This window comes from Panthera pardus, unplaced genomic scaffold (assembly GCF_024362965.1).
Source record: "Panthera pardus isolate Hobbes unplaced genomic scaffold, ASM2436296v1 HiC_scaffold_7, whole genome shotgun sequence".
Classification (NCBI taxonomy): Eukaryota; Metazoa; Chordata; class Mammalia; order Carnivora; family Felidae; genus Panthera; species Panthera pardus.
In genome coordinates, this window is record NW_026527002.1 from 72,994,819 (window position 1) to 73,014,025 (window position 19,207).

The 19,207-nt window shown below is 46.9% G+C and overlaps 1 protein-coding gene across 1 annotated transcript in view; it reads right to left on the reverse strand.

Moving 5' to 3' along the window:
- Nucleotides 1-13,574: 13,574 nt before the first annotated feature.
- KCNQ3 (potassium voltage-gated channel subfamily Q member 3) overlaps nt 13,575-19,207 on the reverse strand; it is a 306,169-nt gene continuing 300,536 nt past the window's right edge. The window contains exons 13-15 of the mRNA XM_019459690.2: nt 17,900-17,998; nt 16,132-16,216; nt 13,575-14,540 (exon numbers count right to left, since the gene is read on the reverse strand). Of these exons, the coding sequence (XP_019315235.2) occupies nt 13,806-14,540; nt 16,132-16,216; nt 17,900-17,998 (919 nt within the window). The 3' untranslated portion in view covers nt 13,575-13,805. The remainder of the gene's footprint in view (nt 14,541-16,131; nt 16,217-17,899; nt 17,999-19,207) is intronic.

A 19,207-nucleotide genomic window follows, 5' to 3' on the forward strand; every position in this document is an offset into this window, starting at 1 on the left:
TTTTTCCAGACCACAAAACTGACCGTGACCGCCTTCAACGGCACCTCATCCCCTCTCAGATGAACCCCGGGTGCGCCAGGCTAACCCACACAGCGTTCCCCATGATCAGACACTGGTCCCCTCCCTACCCTATTTTTTGCCACCCTTGACCTCACGCTTTCTGCTCCATCAAGAGCAGGAAGCCTGGGGTTCCTATTCAAACCGTGTCCTTGCTGCTCTCCTTTCCATGGGCCTTTCCTTGCGCCTCCCTCTCGCTGGAATGACAGGAGCAAGGTAGAGAGGCAGGAGATGTTGCTAGAGAATTAGGAAGCCCTGCCGGCCAGGGTAAGGGCTTGGGATTTAATTTAGCTGCTGGAAGCAGCTCTGGGAGAGTTGAAGCAAAAGAGAGACATGATCTAATTCATGCTTTTAAAATAGGTCTTGGGGTGCCTGGGTGGCTCAGTTGGTGACACGACCGATTCTTGGTTTTGGCTCAGGTCATGATCTCACAGTTCGTGAGTTCAAGCCCTGTGTCAGACTCTGCACGGACAGTGCAGAGCCTGCTTGGGATTCTCTGTCTCCCTCTGTCTCTGTCTTCCCCCACTCTCTCTCTTTCTCTCTCAAAATAAATGAACATTGAAAAAACAGGTCTTTGGCTACTATTTTCTCCCTTCATCTACCCACACCCCGAACTTCACCTTGTCCTTTTTATCTTCATTTCAGACATCTCCTTCTCTAGGAAGCATTGTCGGATTCCCACCCCTCCCATTAAGGGGATTGTATTAGTATTTGTCTTATCCTGCTGTGCTGGGGTGATCTCTTTGCTTGTCTGTCCCCCTCAGTAGGCTGTGTCCGCCTTCAGGGCAAGTCCCCTTGTACTTCAAGCCACCACCATGGAGTTTGACAGAGATGTGACAATCAGCACAGGTTTGACAACTAAGTGAATGAATGTTTGTTTTTCTGCCCTTGGTTTTTCATCTGGCTCCTAGAGGACTCCTCTTAATAGCCTTTTTATTTTCTGGGTCTACCACCTTTCATTCATTACTCTGCCCCCTTCAATCTGCATCTCAAACGATTCCTGGAATGTAGATGTTTGGAAGAGACTCCTTGGATTTACCCTTTCTCACTCAAGCTTCGCGAGCTCTTCCTCAAGGCAGGTGTTGTGCTAAGGACTGTGGACACAACGGCGGACAGTTCTTGGTCCTTGCCCCCAGGGAGCTCACTGTCTGTGAGTCATGGATGGTGCAGTATGACTAGGGACACAGAAAAGTGTGACGGTTCCAGAAAGGGCCACCACCCCTGATCTAAAGTGAATCAAGGGAATCTTCTGAAGGGCCAGGATTTTAAATGATATGTGCAGGATAAGTATCTCAGAGCTGATGACCCGGGTAGACCAGTGATTCTCAGACTGGATCATGTGTATTAGAATCTTCTGGAGGGCTTGTTAAAGCCCAGATTGCTGGGCTCAACCCCAGAGCTTCAGAGTCTGGTCTGGCTGGGGCCAGAGAATTTGCACATCCGAGGAGCCTCCATTTGCTGCTGCTGTGATGGCCAGAGGAAGTAGCTGCCCAGAGATGTGGAGACGTGGGAGAGGGGGCAAGGCCAAATCCTGTCTACAGGAGTAACACAGGAGACTCCTTTCACCTGGTCAGGGTGCTGGGACACAGCTCTGACTAAGAGAGAGGGAGAGAGTTGAGATCTCTGCCCTCCAGGACTTCACATTTCAGTTTGGGGAGATCAGTTACCTCAAAGTCACTGTTCTCATCATGTCATCTCACGGTGAAATGGAGATCACAGCAGTGGCCTCTGCAGAGGGTTATCATGACCGAATGGTCACAAAGCAAGAGCTTACAGTACCTGGTTCTTAGCGGACATTTGATAATTCTTACCGTTACCGTCCTAGAAAGAATGCATTTCTGTGCATTTCGTTGATCCCCGGGAGACATACCTGTTGTGCTAACCATAATAACACTTCTGGGTGAGAAGAAAAGCCACAGCCCTGGTCCTGCTTCTGTGATTTGCTAGCTGTGTGGCCGTGGTAAATCGCTTAGCCTCTTTGAGCCTCATTTTCAGATACTTAAAAACACAGTACAAAAAAGACAAATGCTGTATGGTTGTACTTACACGAGGTCCCTAGGTTAGTCAAAGTCATGGAGACAGAAAGTAGAATGGTGGTTGTGGGAACTGGGGGAAGGGGCGTGGGGAGCACCTGTTTAATGGGGACAGAGTTTCCGTTTTACAAGATGCGAGTGTTCCGGAGACGGATGGGGTGATGGCTGCACAACAACAGTGAAAGAACTGGGCACACGGAACTGTGCACCTAAAATGGGCACCATGGGCCCTCTCTGCTCCAGGGCCCCCTCCTCTCCTCCCTCTCAAGGCCCCTCCAATCAGGTATCAGACCAGCATCCCAGCAGGACTGACCTTGTCAAGGTCACTATGACCTCCACACCGCCAACTCCTCTTGTTACTCAGCTTCTCGCTAGCACCTGGGGCCACCACTCGACCCTGCTCTTCGGGACCAGGTCCGCACTTGGCCTCCCTAGCGCCACACCTTCCTGGTTTTCTTCTAGCTCAAGTCCTGCTCAGCCTCCTTTGCTGGACTCCCCTCACCTCCCCGACCTCTGGATGTTGCACGGCCCAGTCCTTGGATGTCTTCTTTTTCCTCTCTGTACTTGCTCACTTGGGGATGTCATCTTGTCTCATGTTATCTACATGTTGTTGAATCGATCAATTGATAGATGATAGAGACGCCGACTCAACCTCAAAGGATCTCCTTAACTACACACTCAACTACGTACAAAGGCTTTCCACTAGATGCCCCACGTGCATCTCAAATTTAACAGGTAAAAAGTCAAATTCATGTCCTTATTGCAAAACGTGCCCCTCCCCTAATCTACTCCCAGCTCAGTTAGTGACACCTTGATTCTTCCAGGTGCTCAGTGAAAAATTTTATACCCGTCCTGGATTCTTCTCTTTCTCTCACACCTCGCGTTCCGTTCATCGGCGGAACTTGCCTTCTCGACCCTTCAAACATACCCAGATTGTAAACACTTCTCACCACCTCCAGCCCTGCTGCTCTGGCCTGAGCTCTCACCTGGATTATTGCCAATGCAGTGTGGCTTCTGATTAATCTCCCTGCTTCTGCCCCTGCTACTGTTAGTGGGTTCTCAATATAGTGCCCAGAGAATTGGGCATAAATCAGGTCTAGTCACCGCTTTACTCAAAGTCCTGCAGGGACTTCTCATCTGACTCCGTATGAAAGCAAATGCCCTTATAATGGCCCACGAGGCCATTCATGACCTGCCTTTTGCCTCTCTTATTTCATTTCTCACTCCTCTTTGTTCTGCTGACTCCCTTGCTCTCCACTGCTCTGACACTGATCTGCCCAGGACCAGAAGATAAACTGATGTGGAGGCAGGATACAAGGACAATTGGACTTTTCTCAGGGGAGACACCTTACACGACTTCAGGGAGCGGGAGCCACTGGGTCCCAGGAGTATCTGGGATAGTGGGCTATGAATGGGCTGCTGCTCCATTTGTGCAGACGGAAAGAGACTTTCTCAGGGATATCATTTTCACGCTCTTTCTCTGTCATACAGTTGCCAGAGGTGGGTAAACTTTGCTGGGAGGGAAATATATTGCTGTAGAGTAGATACTCTTCTCATAACCGCAAAGTCAGCCACAGGCATTTCTGATGACTGATGTGGACTTTGCAGCACGATGACCTTCTAGCAGAAGAGCGGCTACCTACCCTGGTTCCTGGAGGCTACAGGCGCCATTTTAACAATGGATCATGGTCATGGGCGCCATGACCGGCTTGTCCAGTGTGGGTCAAATTTGTCCTTTGGCTTACAGACTAAATTGTGGCAGTCGACCTTACCTTTGTGCATGTAGTGTTTTCAAGTGGGCTTATGTACCAGGTGCTTCTGTCACCCCGCCTGGTGTCCCCTCTGCCCACCTCGGAGTTCACTCGTAGTTGTGGTAGACAGGTTGCAACATGCTGACATCTCCACTGGCCGTGTCTCTCCACTCTACTGCCTTAGAGCTTTGGCATTTTGGAGCTTGCTCATCTGTAGCACAGGGAAACCTGACAGAGTAGGAGATTTAACACCCCAGGGGCAACCCTCAACCAAGGAAGAATGGGAGTCAGTGGATGAACGCCCCAGATTCCTGTCTCAAGGTGGAATAATCCTTTAGTACATTTCACATTGTTCTTATGGGGTTCCTGATAGAATTGAGCCCAGTTACCTGAAGGATTAGTTTTTCCTTTATTGGCTTTTCTCCCTCCCTTTTCCACTCTCCCCGCTCTCTCAGTGGTGTTTCCTGGGATCACTTTCCAAATAAACTCCCTGAACCCACCATCTTGTTTCTATTCTTCTGGAAACCCAAATTCAGGCAACCTGGTATGTGGGTACAGCTTTTGACTGTCACTCATTGAACATTTGTTACGTGCTATCTCCCTTGCTGAGTTCTCTATAGATATCAGTTCAAACTTCCCACTTTCTAGATGATGAACTTAGGCATCAAAAGGTTCAGTAACCCCCCAGGGTTCCCCACTCCAACTCTATTCTCATGAGAAAACTTCCCTTCCTACTTACTGACAACAGAGAGAGGCAAACTGATGTGTGCTTTCCTGACTTCCTCCCACCTCACTCACAGTCTCTCTGAGCCATCCATTTGTTCTTCATCCCACATGGGGTAGGAGGTGAAGCCTCTACAAAGGAAGTAGCACAACGCTTGGGGGTGGGTGGTCTTGGGTTCTACTTGTGACTTATTCCACTTATGACTTATTCCTAATGTTCCACTTCTTGGGGTCTGACCTTGACCAGGTCTCTTTATGTTTCTGAGCTTTGAGTTCCTCATCTATAAAGTGGGAGCGATCAGGTCTAAAAACTGTGAAGGTGGGATAATATTTTACGAAACGCTGTACCTCCAGCCTTTCGAAGGCCTTTGTTACCTCCAGAGACAATAGTGGTTGTTTCTGGGGAGTGTGATTCACACGTTATGGGTCCAAGAGTAATCCACATCACTCTTGCCTCCATCATAGTTTCTTTCTTGAGTCTTTATCCTCTCCCTCTCAATTGTTTCTTTCCTCACATTTACAGATATGCTCATGTCTCCTCTTTTACCCGCCTTCCCACAACCGACAACAGACTGTGTTGTCACTCCATGTTGCCAATGGGGCAAATAACACTCTGTCCCATGACCATTGAAATGTCTATTTATTAATAAGTGGTGCAGTATCTGTTTTAAGATAGAACATAAAAAATCAGGTAAGAAGTGTTTGCATAATATATATGGAAATCAACCGATTAAAGTTGTTCAAATATTGGCCAGAGCCAGAATAGAAATTACACATACAGTTTAAAAATTACAGGAAATCATATTATAAAGAGCACTAAAGGCCACTTGTGGAATAGTTGTGTTCCCGTGTAAGCCAGAATGTGAAGAAAGCCTACTTGTAGCATGGAGACAAATTCAGGGAGCAAGGCACCAGAATTTTATGCCATTAAAGGGGGTTAAAGAAAATACAATCCAAAATCAAATACAATGGATCCATGTCATTGGAAGTCTCGATCTACTCTGCAGAGATTTGTGTTTTCCATCACTGCTATGTTAGAAAGAAAAAAAAAAAAAAGGAAGAAAAGCATATCCCACTGAAAGCAACGTAGAGAGCATTTTTCTCTTTAAAACAGGAAATGACTGACAAATCTGATGAAGTGGACCCATCTTACTAAGGTGACTTTTGAGATGGGGCAGAGCCTGCCTCGTGTCCCCAACAGCAAAATCTCTGACACTTGAAAATTGGCTGCCACCAATCTTGGAGGTTGTTCTCGCACGTGAATTCTTAACCCTCAAGGAATGTGGAGGGTGGAGCGGCTCCCTCTTCGCCTGAAAAAGTATTCAGAGGAGGGCAGGGGCCCAATTACCAGATCAGGTTGACTTCCACCGGGACCTGTGATCTTTTGAATATTGAGGAAGAGAAACACAACTGTTCTGAGAGTTTGGCCTCCCAAAGAATGTTTTTGCAGACTCACCTGTTTCTGCAGGATTTCAAAGCCCTGAAATAAAGGTATAGCCTAGAGATAAAAGACCAGAGGCAGGAAGGACATTTGAATTTGTTTGGATAAAACAAAGACAGGAGATGCTTGGGGGCAGAGAATAAGGGGCATTTGTGGCATTATCTGCAGCCACCCCAAGCTCTAAGAACTAATGGATTCCACCATGGACGAGGTGAAGAATTAATGTGGCATTATTTTCTGCCACTAACAGCTGGGTTGTGAGCCCACTCAAAGGAATAGGCAGGACCCACTGAACAGCCAAGTGGAGCAGCTGACACAGGGATCACTACTCTATCCGGGGAATCAATGGGTCTGATTGTTTTACTACAAAGTCAACTGGATATAGGAGGGCAAGTCTTGGTAGGGGACCACAGGGCATGATGTGGGAGCATTTCCATTGATGTAGGAGATTCAGTAGGGGGAGACATGAATTTTGAAGGTACATGAGCTTTGGTTACAAACCCAGCACTTCTATAATGAGTGACCTTTGGCAACGTATTCCCCACCCCCACCCCCTGCCCCCAGCCTCAGTTCTCTCGACTATACGAGGGAGACAATAACACCGCCTACATGGGGTTGTGGTGAGGACCGCAGAAGTCAAGAGAGAGACCATCACATCACATGCAACTCAGAAAGACAGTTTGGGTAAGTTTCTCTCCCTTTCCTTGACCCGTCTTATGGGCAGAAGGAGAGAACGGAACACTGGAAGAAAACACGTTCCCATTTTTCACTCCTCTTAGGCATCAGATTATAGTCCATTTGACAAATATAAGAGGAATTACAAAGATATTCCTAAGCATTAGGCCAGGCTTTTGACTGCTTAATTATAAGTCACACTCAGGTTATTCTTACGTAGAGCCCATTTTTGACTTATTTCCCCCTGAAACTTATTTAAACCACAGAACAGGGCTATTTAGAGGCTAAGAAGACAGGTAGAATGACAGTCTAAAATTACTGCCATCATTCTGACTTTGTCTTAGAAATTTCTGGTTCAGTCTGACTCAGGAGACCTGGACGTCTATTTACGGGGTCTAGCAAGGGCTATCGGGAGGCCTACCAAATTCTGGCAAATCTATCCCAAGCACTACATAAGTGGAAACCAACTATGTTAATCTTCATTTGAGCCAACAGAGGCCTGTTTACTTTCTAAAATAATTTCCCAGTTACACAAACATAAGGTGTCTTAAGTTGGATCCTGTCTGCTTCTTTGCAACTTTTAGTGACAACCCTAGAGTGCCAGTTGTGATCCGGCCAACATGGGCATGTTCTGAGACAAAGCAGGAGACAGAGATCCCACTGCAAAGGGATACCTTAGTAGAACTAATGACTTGGGGTCATACTGATCCCCAAAGAAATCACATCCCATTTCCTAAAATCAAGAACACAGATTTTTTTTCCCAAGGAAGAATCCTGTTAAATTGGCTTCTGGATGAGGATACAACTTGGGTGATGGCTCTGGAGCTGAATGAGTCCAGGGGAGGGGGCCAAAGAATAGAACCAGTCCAGGCTTAGCAGGACAAGGAGGGGACAGAGTTGTCGAGGCCAGAGAAGTGAAGGAGAGTGCTTGCATGGCCATGAGGCTATTCTTTATCCCTTTTCTCAACTGCCCACAGCAGCCATGGGTTTTGCCAGGCCTTCTGAGAGTCAGCAGGATCTTGGGAGAAGAAACATTGTCATCTTTCAAGGCATGAGATCAATCATATTCCAGAGACAGGAATGAGTTCCAATCAATGCATCTGGTTTAGCAGTTTCCGGAATGGGCCAGGAAGTTCTCATTCATCTTCTGGGCCCACCTATAATGTTTTCTTCTCGGTTGTTACTTACCGTCCGTATCTGATCTCTGATATCTGGACCAGGATTTAGGAGACCTGGGTTCTTGATTCACTCTGCTGCCCAATCACTTACTCAGCCACGGAGTGACTAGTGTGACTCCCTTTACTCTGAGCCTCTACTTCCTGATCTGAGCAGAGAAGTGGTTGTTCTTGATGATCAAGGACTCTTCTTGCTCTGAGCATCAAGAGTCTATGAAATTGTATCTCCCTGCATCTATTATAATAAAGCAACCTACTGGTCACACTTTTCCTGCAGGGATAACAAAGTTGAGGTTGTTAGAGGTTGGGAACAAATCCCCCCAGGGCGAGTTTGAGCGAGCTTGAACCCTTTCCTCTGGAAGTTCTCCATTCATTGCTAGGGTGCTGTCTGACAGACATCATGGCTTGGTTAACTTTCCTCATTGCAGCCACTAGTTCCTTCATATTTAATTATCCCTGCTACTTGGCATTGCCTCCTAGAGATCATCCTTTAAGAGAATGGTCCAACAGGTGGTATTGTGTGTCCAAGGGAACTGCCATAACCCAATCAACCGCAACCCAACAGTCCTGCCACCTTCATTCCAACATTCCTGTCTTTCCTCATTTCATTGGTAGAGATGTACTTAAAAAAAAAAAAAGAAAGAAAGAAAGCCATTGCAAAAGTGCCTGAATAGGGATTGTATCTCCACCACTCTTTTTCTAAAAAGGATTTCTTGGGGTAAATTTAGAATTCATAAATAATACCAAAGACTGAGGCAATGGCGTCCATTTACAGTATTAAAAAAAGCACATGTGTAAGAGTCCCCAGCCATCACTGTACTAGGGGCTTTAAATATATATATATATATATATATATATATATATATATATATATATATATATATATCTCGATTGTCTCATTTGAACATCAAAACAGACCAGGAAAGTCAAACACTTTTGAGTGTCCTGAGATTCAAATTTTCATCCAGGTCATCTCTAGATCCTTTATATCTGTTTGAGATTTCCACTGCTGGTTTCCCAAGCCATGAAAGCTATAGAGATAGCCTGGTTCTTAACATGTTCTAATCTGGGCATCAGAGAAGTGGTACCTGCTGCCTTGTTTAGGGAACGCTTAGCTCAGTTTTGAGTAGTGTAATATCAGTAACATAAAAACTTTGGGTGATTTGGATGCCAAGAAAGGACTTCTACTCTTTGAAAAAGTTCATCTTGGGGCGCCTGGGTGGCGCAGTCGGTTAAGCGTCCGACTTCAGCCAGGTCACGATCTCGCGGTCCGTGGGTTCGTGCCCCGCGTCGGGCTCTGGGCTGATGGCTCGGAGCCTGGAGCCTGTTTCCGATTCTGTGTCTCCCTCTCTCTCTGCCCCTCCCCCGTTCATGCTCTGTCTCTCTCTGTCCCAAAAATAAATAAAAAACGTTGAAAAAAAAATTTTAAAAAAAAAAATTAAAAAAAAAAAAAAAAAAAAAAAAAAAAAAAGAAAAAGTTCATCTTCAAATAAGCAAGCCTCCAAGGACAAGTGAGGACACGAGGCAAATTCTTAAGGATGCCTGGGGTTCAGAAAGCAAAGGAAATCCATATGGTCCTACGTGCTTTGGAAGCATATTCACAGAAAACAAAGGCCAGCTACGTGGCACCTTCTGGGAGAAGCTGGGGATATGCTTGTCAGTACTGCCCAAAGTGAAGTCAACTTAGACCACTGAACAAATTTCTTCTCTCACTCACTTCAGGAGAATTTGATTAGCAGAGTCCCACTGGCAGAGTGACACTTTTCTCTTGAAATATATGTCTTGGCTAGTACAAGTCTCTCTTGGTCAACATAATGAAATGGAGGTAGCCCAGCTTCTTGCCTGGACTCAATCATTGTAGGGATCTGGAGAGGAGGAGAAAGCTAGTTTTTTCCCAAGAACGTTCTCAGTCTAGAACTTCTTTTGTACGTAGTTTATCTGGAGCTATAAAGCCCAGTGCATTGGACCCAAACTCAAAGTCCTCATTCAACCACTCAGTCTTCCCTGAACTGATGGTATCATTATCATTTTGATGGAGAATTCGTGCTTTTACTTTCCTCCATGCTCAATCTCCCACCGATTCCACGTGAGGAAGTGTTCCTATCTGTGCAGATGTCTTCGGGGATAAAATCAGATACTTTCCATTCCTGGTAGACATAATTTGTAGAGACCTCCAATATTAGAGGCCACCAGATTCCTAGCTCTTCGGTGGCAGGAACTGTGGTTTTCTTAACTCTGAATTTCCAGTATGTTGCACAGTGTCTAGCAGATGGCGGTGCTTAGTAAATCTTGTAAATGGGTAAACAAATGAATGTTTTTATTACCTTCTTGGTAGAGTGGCATGGATTTAGGAGAATGGACTTGCAAATTTGAGTATATCTTATTATATTGGGATTTTCTACAAGTAATTATTCTTTCAACTTAGTGTCTAGGAACTGCCTTGCACAAAGATGGCAAGGCATAATGCATTCACTGCTGACTAATTAGCTCATTTTGAACTATTGTATATCTTGGTGTTTTCTGATGTTTTCATTGAAACTAGAGCTTTATTATATCCATGTTATATCTAAGAAGTCCAAGATCTTAGTCCCCAGAAAAAGAATAGTCAGTGAATAGAACTTTCTCAGTTTGATGGGTTTTTTTTCCTTTGCCTCTCACAATTTTTTTTCTTAAACTTTTCGTGTTTGCTTGTGTGCTGGTGTTTGATGGTCAAAACGCACACTTGATCTCAACTGCTTTCTTCTCAGCCTGACAGGATCACCTCTCACCTAACATTTGGAAGATAGATTGATCTCATTCATTTTGATTCTGCTAAAAAATGACCTCTTGAAGTGTTCATATATCATAGTGTGACACAGAGAGACTGAATACCTATAATGGGATTATGGTTCCACTCGAGGAAATAATTCCCAGTTTTTATAATGGAATTAATTTGTCACAATTTCATGGTATTCTGCTAAAACTATTGTAGTTTTCCTGCAAGCTTCGGGACCACTGGTAAATCTGAAGTAGAATAATCTTGGGCCACGTTATTGGCCTGTTCTGTTGGATTTTTCCATCATGCTGTTCTTTTGTCTGACAAAAAGATCTTTGTGGAAGCACACGTTGTTTCTCCCCATAACTTAAGTTCAAATCTACACCTTGAATATCTGCTTCATCAATGCCAGCCACGATGATGATGTTGTTCATGAGCAGATAACTTGAACAGATTCGGCTTGCTTTTCTGGGATGACTTTTTTTTTTTAAAGGATATCCAAGCAGCAAATTCCAGAAGATCATTTTTCTTTTTTCTTTTTTTTTTAGATGGGAAAGAATAGCTTTTAAAAAGTCTTACCATTTAGTCATTCATGAAAAATGTGTTTTGTCTTTGTCTACACTGATAATGACAGCTTACTACATGTTGGAGACATGATGATAATTGACACAAACCCAATCTCTGTCATCCTGGCCTTGTGATCCAGCAGGGGAAGCTAGGCTGTCCTCCTGTGGTTTAAGAGATAATACAAGCTCTTATCCTTTGTAGGTTTTTTAAAAGAACCCAAGGCGGTCCTCTGACTTTGGATCCATGGTAACTATTTTTAGCTTGAGGATGAGAAAGTTTCACTTATCCTGCTGAGGACTCCGTTGAGTTCCTGGCGAATGCATGTATTTGTAAGGTACTGAGGCCAGTCGCTTCTGCAAGAATATTCATAAGGTAGGTAAAAATAATTGGTGCCTATGTGGAGGCTTTGATTCATTCTCCAGTTTTTTTGTTTGTTTCAAATAACTCATGTACATAAAGAAAACCATAGTAATATGTTAGATGATAGAAGCTCAATCATTTGTAGTAAAAGATTCCAGGAAGGTCAGAAGCAAGAACCAAACCTTAAGGAAGGGGCATTGGGTTTCTTAGGTCATTAACTCCAATGGCACTTTCATGCCTGTGTCCCATTCCCTTTGCCCTTCAGATTGTTAGAAGGTCAAATGGCGCACCATAGGGGAGGAGGTTCATATCCGAAGTGTGTGCTCATTCCTGTGTCTTTCCCACCTCGGACCTCAACGTCAATACCTCTCTGTGAGATACTCCATGTAAATGTCACCTACCTCTGACAATGCCTGCCCTGGGCCAAAGACTGCAGGCTTTGGTTGAGCCCTGCTAACGTCAGGGACCAAACCTTCATTATTATTGTACTCTGAGCCTTTTGCACAGTAGCTGTTGACATGGGGGTCGAAAGGAGCCCGTCTCTGAGAAACTAGTTCTGCCTCCTAACACACTACAAGAGTCCTGCATCAGGTCACGATGAAACCATCAACCAGGTATCTGCCACAGTGGAATATGCATGTAGATGGTTAGGCCCTTTGATCCGCTTGATGGTCACCATGGTAACCACCCACAACCAGCGCTTAGATGTGGGATAACAGCGAGACAGTGATACTGTGGCCTAGTCATTTAGCTAACCCAGCCCAAGCCTAACAGAAACCTTTCTCCATCAAAGTGTTTCAGAGAGTAGTGACATCTCGTAAGAGGCCACAGGAGGGCTTGTGCTTAATATGGAATACTCATCCACGAGGGCAGTGCTCTCAGGGGCTCTGTTCTCACTTTGGCTAATCTTACGGCTACGTGTGGTTTAAAAAATCTGGAGGAGTAGAGTTGGATGATTCTGAAAATTTTGCCCTTTTGCATATTAGTAAATGTTGAAGCTTGCTTGTAGTGTGTGTGTGTGTGTGTGTGTGTGTGTGTATGTATGTGTGTGTGTTTCTGGATCCTAAATGCAATGCGTCAGGCAAGCACATTTTGCAATAAAAGCAAACAGCCCCCTCTTGCCGGGGAAATTGTGTTGTAGGCGCCTGCCACACGACATGGAGGACAGGTATCTTGGCACAATTTCTGGATCCCATCGTATAAAGGGCAGAGTGGCGTGAAAGGAGGAGACCAGGGCACGGAACGAGTCAGCTGACTGGGCTTGGAGTCCCGGATCTCCAGGGGACGATGGACCGACCCCGGCTTGTCTCTACAGGAGTCAAAGGTTTCTCATTTTTACAAAGGAGAACTTGGACCAGATAATTTCTGGTTTCTAATTTTCATCTGAGATGGATATTTTGTACAAGTATCAGGGGGAGGCATGGGAGTTGAAACCTCATTTTGAAGGCACTGAACTTAGCTCCTGCCCAGAGGGGCACCCTACTTCTGATACATTTCATTATCTTTGGCTACATAAATTGGACACGATTTGAACTTGCGTGTGAGTGTGTGTGTGTGTGTGTGTGTATTTTCTCCCCGTCAATTCATAACTCACTTGAAATGCTACACTTGGGATTACCACAGATGAGGAAACCGAGGCATGATACCAGACAATGGCAGACCAGGTGAGGTCCCTTTGAGAGCTTTGAGATGGTTTTGCTAGTTTTTCCTTAATCAGGTAATTTTTAAAATTCTTGCTTTTGGATAGGCGATGACTGCCTTGTTCCTTTCCTAGCGTTTTAGCTCGGTCGGCCACCTCACTGACACACAATGCATTTTTGCTGAGCAAACTAGTTGCTTTGCCGTAGAAAACAGTTAATCACCGAACTGTTTTACACAAAGGGGCAGTGGTTCGAGAAATAACTTAAACTACATTCCCCGCTTACCAAACCAAAACCCAAACGGACAAGTAGCACGGCTCGTCGATAAGTTCTCCCCGTACTGGTCCGATCATGATTTAAAGTAAGAACAGCAGAGAAATGTGTATCCTAGAAGAGATTAGCGGTACCATTTATATATTGTAAAGTCATGCAAACCATGCTGAAAAGGAAGCGGCTTCCCTGTGGTGACCTGGGGAGGAAGAAGGCCCTGCCCGGTGGGAGGCCGCCGCGCACATGCATGTGTTTCACGCAGCCACTGGTGGTCTCACTGCTAAGTGTCGGCTGTGAGAGCAAGTGAGCCGTACGACGTGTGTCTACATTACAAGGAGGACGCAGCCCCTGACCCCTTTTAAATGGGCTTGTTGGGAGGGGTCCATACGGAATCAGAAATCCCGTCCCCTGTGGATGACAGAGGCAGGGAGCCACTGGGTGTGAAGGGGTCCGTGTCCGTGTCTGTCTCACCCTCAGCGAGGTAACGTTTCTCCCTCATCCAGCTCGACCCCCCGTTGGGGCCAAACACGTAGTCGTCTCTGTCTTGGGAGATGCTGAAGCCACTCGGAGACCTCTCCAGCTCCTCGTGGTTGACCGACATCAGGGACAGGGGCGTGTCACTGTCCCGCGTGATGCTCCGTCTCTGCCGAGGGGAGACCCGGTCCGAGCAGGGGCCATGCAGTTCAGCCTGGGAGTGACAGCTCACTCGGGAGTCGAGAAGAGTCAAGACAGGCAGGACGGTGGGCCTTTTTGCATACGTCGTTGCTGAGGAGGAAAGCGTCGCCTGGACCTTTCCCGCACTGGGTCCTCCTCGGGGAAGGGTCACTGGGTCATGGGCAAAAAACCCGTAGGGGCCGACTTTGTCGATGGGCACCCGGTGGAAGCTGTAGGGGGCCTCGGGGGGGCCCGTCTCCGAATAGTTGCAGATGATGGTTTTCAAATCAGAATCTCGGTTGTCCTCCATCTTCTCCACGTCGGCCGGCGAGGAGGTGCCCTTGGTCGGGTAGTACTCCGTGACGTGCACCTGCAGCCTTTCCATGTGCTGCATGTGCATATCCACGAGGAAGTCCAGTTTCTTTCCCATGTCATGAACCTGAAAAATACACGGACCTGGGAATCACTGCCTTTGCAGGGCTGTGGGGGGACCCGTTCCCAGGCGGGAGGAAATAACCACGGCGTCTACTTTTTGGAAAGCGAGAGGGTTCCTGCGAATCGTAATCTTAACCACAGCTAATTATTTCGCGCTTCCTGACTCTGAGCCCCGAGCAGCCGTTACCGCTAACCTAGAACCCACCAGACGGGGGCTTTCTGGGAAGGGAAGGCTGGAACCAGAGAAGTGACCCGAGGACAAGTTTTACCCGAGGAGCAGGTGGCCTTGCTGCTGACGGTGGGGTCAAGGAGAGGGAGTTCTTGATTTGCAAACATTCGCTTCGACAGAAGCACGTGGGTTTGAGTGTCCGTTCTTCCTCCGTGCGGTGTTAACAGAGATACGAGGGCAGTCAGTAGCAAGGGCTGTGCCCCCCAGAGCTGAGGGTCCACGCAGGGGCCTTGGCACGCGAGCCGCCCTGAGGTAAGCTGTATCTGCTCCTACCCGCAAAACTGGGAACCGGCTCTGTCTTTGTGTGTGTCCCATGTGCATGTGCGTGTAGGCACGGGTGACATTCTCTCCCCGACGACTCACGACCCCCGCCAGGAAGCACGGAACCAGGTAGGGGTTGAGACGGCATCCAAGCCTTCCTGGCAACTAAGACTCAGAGCAGTTAGTAGGTATCTGATCTGCTTGGTGCCCGTTCGAGTTGTTAACTCATCTCATTTCACCACAACCCTAGGAGGGGTTTCACCACAAGCCCTAAGACTGGGATTACCTCTCTTCTACAGGTGAGGAAACAGAGGCCCCGAGAGAGGAAGTAGCTTGTCAAAGGTCACAGGGGCGATAAATGAGAGAGCTGAGATTATAAATTAAAATCTTTAAATGAAAAATGATATTCTTGAAATGCCAGGAAGGAATAATCATTCAAGTTTCCTCTTGCCTCTCTTGAGCAGATCCAATTTGGGGTGATGAATAAAGTAAGAAGGTTGGTGGGGACCCTAGCGGGAACTGACAGTGCCATTTATCTGATGTGCATTTGAATGGACTACACTCTAATATAAGCCCTTTGCTGCGGAAATGAGAGGTGAGCTGGGCGTGAATGGCTTTTCTTTCTGCCCTGACCGAACCCACCCACAGCCCGCCCTGCTCCAGGCCTCCTCGCAGGGACCACACACTGACCCGGCCTCTGAGGGAAGGATTAGGGACCCAGGACATGTGGGGAAGGGAACTATCATTTCTTAAGGGAGCACCGTGAGGCACGTGGGAACAGCAGCGATATTTGCTGAGTGTCTATCGTACGTCGGCCACTCGTCTACGTGATTTGCGTGTACCAACTCGTTCAATCCTCATAGCAACCTTATGAGGTGTTAGAATCCCCATTTTACAGGTGAGGAAACTGAGGCTCGGCACAATGAACTTGCATGTGACACCGAGCCAGTAAGTGCCAAATCACGATTTAATTTCCACATCCTTCTTCTCAATGGTAGATACCCAGATACTCAACCATCGTATCTCCCGATGGAAGAAAAAAATGACATTTGAAAATAAATTTTATATGCTTTTTTTTTTTTGGTAAGGAAAAGGAAAGACCTACCTGTCTTTCAACTTTCACAAACTTCCCCATCATGCTTTGGTCTTCGATTTCTGATGTGGATGTTCTGGCTACGTACGGTTCATTCCTAGGAAAGAGCCAACGAGTCTGTAAGATTGTTGTATCTGTCTTTGCTTTGCCAGGCTGTCTCAGCAGAGCGGACCATGGTCCCTGGAGCTATCGTTCCCATGCTCATGCTGATGCAGTCTGGAAGAGGCCCGCTCAACTCTGGAGGCACATGTGAGTCAAGAAAGGCTAGCATTTTCCTGCCTGCAGCACTGGTATCTTACTTTCTCTGCAGCAATTATCTGAAGCCAAATACAAAGCTGTCTTAGGAGGCTTTGGGTCAAAGTTAATACATCAGCTAACTGAGCCTTGAGGGTTCAGTGCCTTTAAATTATAGTCCTTTCTTTGGCTTTTAGCGTTGGACTATGGCAGAGAGCTTCTACTCCAAGGGGTGTGGGGTAGGGTGGGTGGGGTGGGGTTGTTCACTCTCTGAAATCCTATACAGTGGGTATCAATATCTCCTCTGTTACAGATGCTGAATCTGGAGAACGATGCAAAAATGGATGCTGGCGGAGAAGGGGTTGAGATGTGCCTCACACGGGCTCCATGCCGGTGTGGGTTACGATCTATGTAGAAGAGAATCTTCAGGGAGCCCGGCTGTTGCTCAAAACCATTGCATCAGGCACTTTGTAGGTAGCTGGTTTTCTCTCTCATAAGCTACTCACTCCTGCTACATTCCTGGCCTGTCTCCGGCTGAGTGGTCTTGAATTAAAGCAGACATCAGAAACTCAGGGCCCACGTGCTAATTCTAGCCCACTAGTGTTTTCCTTGGCTCAAAAAGTTTTAAGACATTTCAGCCATTTCAAAAATAAGAAAGTTCACGTGACATCTGGATAATGGGCTCTTCCTGACAAATTAGACTATCCGGAAACAGAGGATATTGATTCCTGGCATTAGCACAGCAGATCGGAGTGACAATGACCTCCTTTGGTGACGGCAAGTGCCCTCTAGGTTGTCAGGGCCCACACTCCCTTATTCTATCCCCAGGACTGAGGCTGAAGGTCAGATGCCTTCCATCATCACTCTTACACTCTTGCTTCGTTTCTAATAAGGAGCCTGGTTGTTATAAGGTGTGTGTGAGCTCTTAAGCCTGACTCCCTTCACTCATTTATGTTCCCTGCTTTGAAGCCCTCTGGGAGTAAAGAAGGTGTACATTCGGGTGTTGGCCTTCCGACGGGACTGCTCCCGGTTCCTCGGGACCTGTGCAAGGAACATTTCCAAACACTTTGTGTGGGATGAGCAGAACTTCCCTGCTGACGGACACGCTCTGCCCGCGATGATGTGGCGAGAGGCCGCACATCTGATTGCCTTCTCTGGTACTGGGATCGGTCAACACAGGGCCGACTATGTAGGCAAAGCCAAAGGCTGACCGGAGAAAGAATGCCTCAACTCTGCCCACATGAGCTATTCTTCCCATTCCAATAAACTCACAGGCCTCATCTTATTTTATAACACAGACATTATTATGTTCATTTTCATTAACCGTGGAAGGGAGTGTCCCCCACATGGTCTGGGAAGAGGGGCGGGCAGTCTTTTGTTACAGAAACCTCACAAATGGCCACAAGCCGGATAGAAGAGGCTTCAAGCTCTTTTCTTCACTTTCCTGAGGGGAATGGCCACCCCACCCAACCATGAAGGGAGCGAGCTGAGATTTGGGGATGGGGATGGGCCACGCCGCTGGTCAGTCCACGTCTCCGTGCCCCACCTGGGAGATTGCTGGGATGGGTAGGTGAACGCTGCCCCTCTCTGAGACTTCTTGTGTTTTGGGGTAGACGGAGGTCCAGGGGTGAAAATCATGTCTATTCTGGAAGAGACACACAAGGAGGGGATTACATTACAAAGAGCATTACAGGTAAAGACAGGAGAACAACTCCTTCTATTCTCTCTTTAGTCAGGCAAGGTTTGAAATATACAAGAGAAAGGAAAGGGGGGGTAGGGGAAGAGGGAGAAAGCGGGAGTGAAGGAGAGAGAGAATTTTTAATTCCCATATATTATTACTATTATTATTATTATTTGGTCCAGCGATATGAGGGTATCTCCCCATCCCAGGGGAGACAGGCAGCTCAACCACAGAGAGAGGGTGAGGGTCACATCCTGTTAGCTCCTATAGGAAACGTGTGCTACAAGCCTGCCTGGTCTTCCAGGTCTTTCATTCTTTCCTCAAACATCTGACTAGCGAGTTTTCTTGACAAACCCTAGGCTTCGTGTTCAGCCGTGCACATCTCTGCTATTCTGCAGGCTTCCTGGCCATTGGAGGGACGGATCCACACCCGCCCTGCACCTCACTTCCATTTCTGCATGAGGCACCGGCTCCCCATCCATTTCACTCCGAACACAAATGGAGACAAATGTCCCCACAGCCCTGTGGGACTGGGACGGGTGTGGGAGTGACCTCGAAGGTTCATCACAGGCCCAGGACCACAAAGGCCACGCACTCCTCCGCTGACACCACCATGTACTCAATCGCCCTTCTTTTCTCTCTGGTCACATATCAGCATGGCTGGGGATATGCAGTTGGCTACCCAGGTGGTCAACCTCCAGCCATGACTCTTTGGAATACTTGTGCCTATAAATACTGAAAGCAACAGCAGTGTGAAGGTCTACACTGCGTGCGTTAAGATGGGCCAATATTTCTGGGGCTCCTGGGTGGTTCAGTCGGTTAAGCGACCCGCTTTGGCTCAGGTCATGATCCCACTGTCCTTGAGTTCGAGCCCTACACTGGGCTCTCTGCTGACAGCTCAGAGCCTGTTTCGTATCCTCTGTCTCCCTCTCTCTTTACCCCTCCCATGCTCGCTCTCTCTCTCTCTCTCAAAAATAAATAAACATTAAAAGAAAATAAAAAGACGGGCCAGTATTTTGTTCTGGTGTTGTCCTAGACGTCAGGCTCCCTCCATCTCTCAGGGAGCCATATTTGCAGAAATAGCAGCATGTTAGGCTCAGAACTCATTCGCAAATCTATTCGTGAAGCAGGCATTGAGCACTGACTGTGTGCCCGCCACTATGCTAGGAAGTC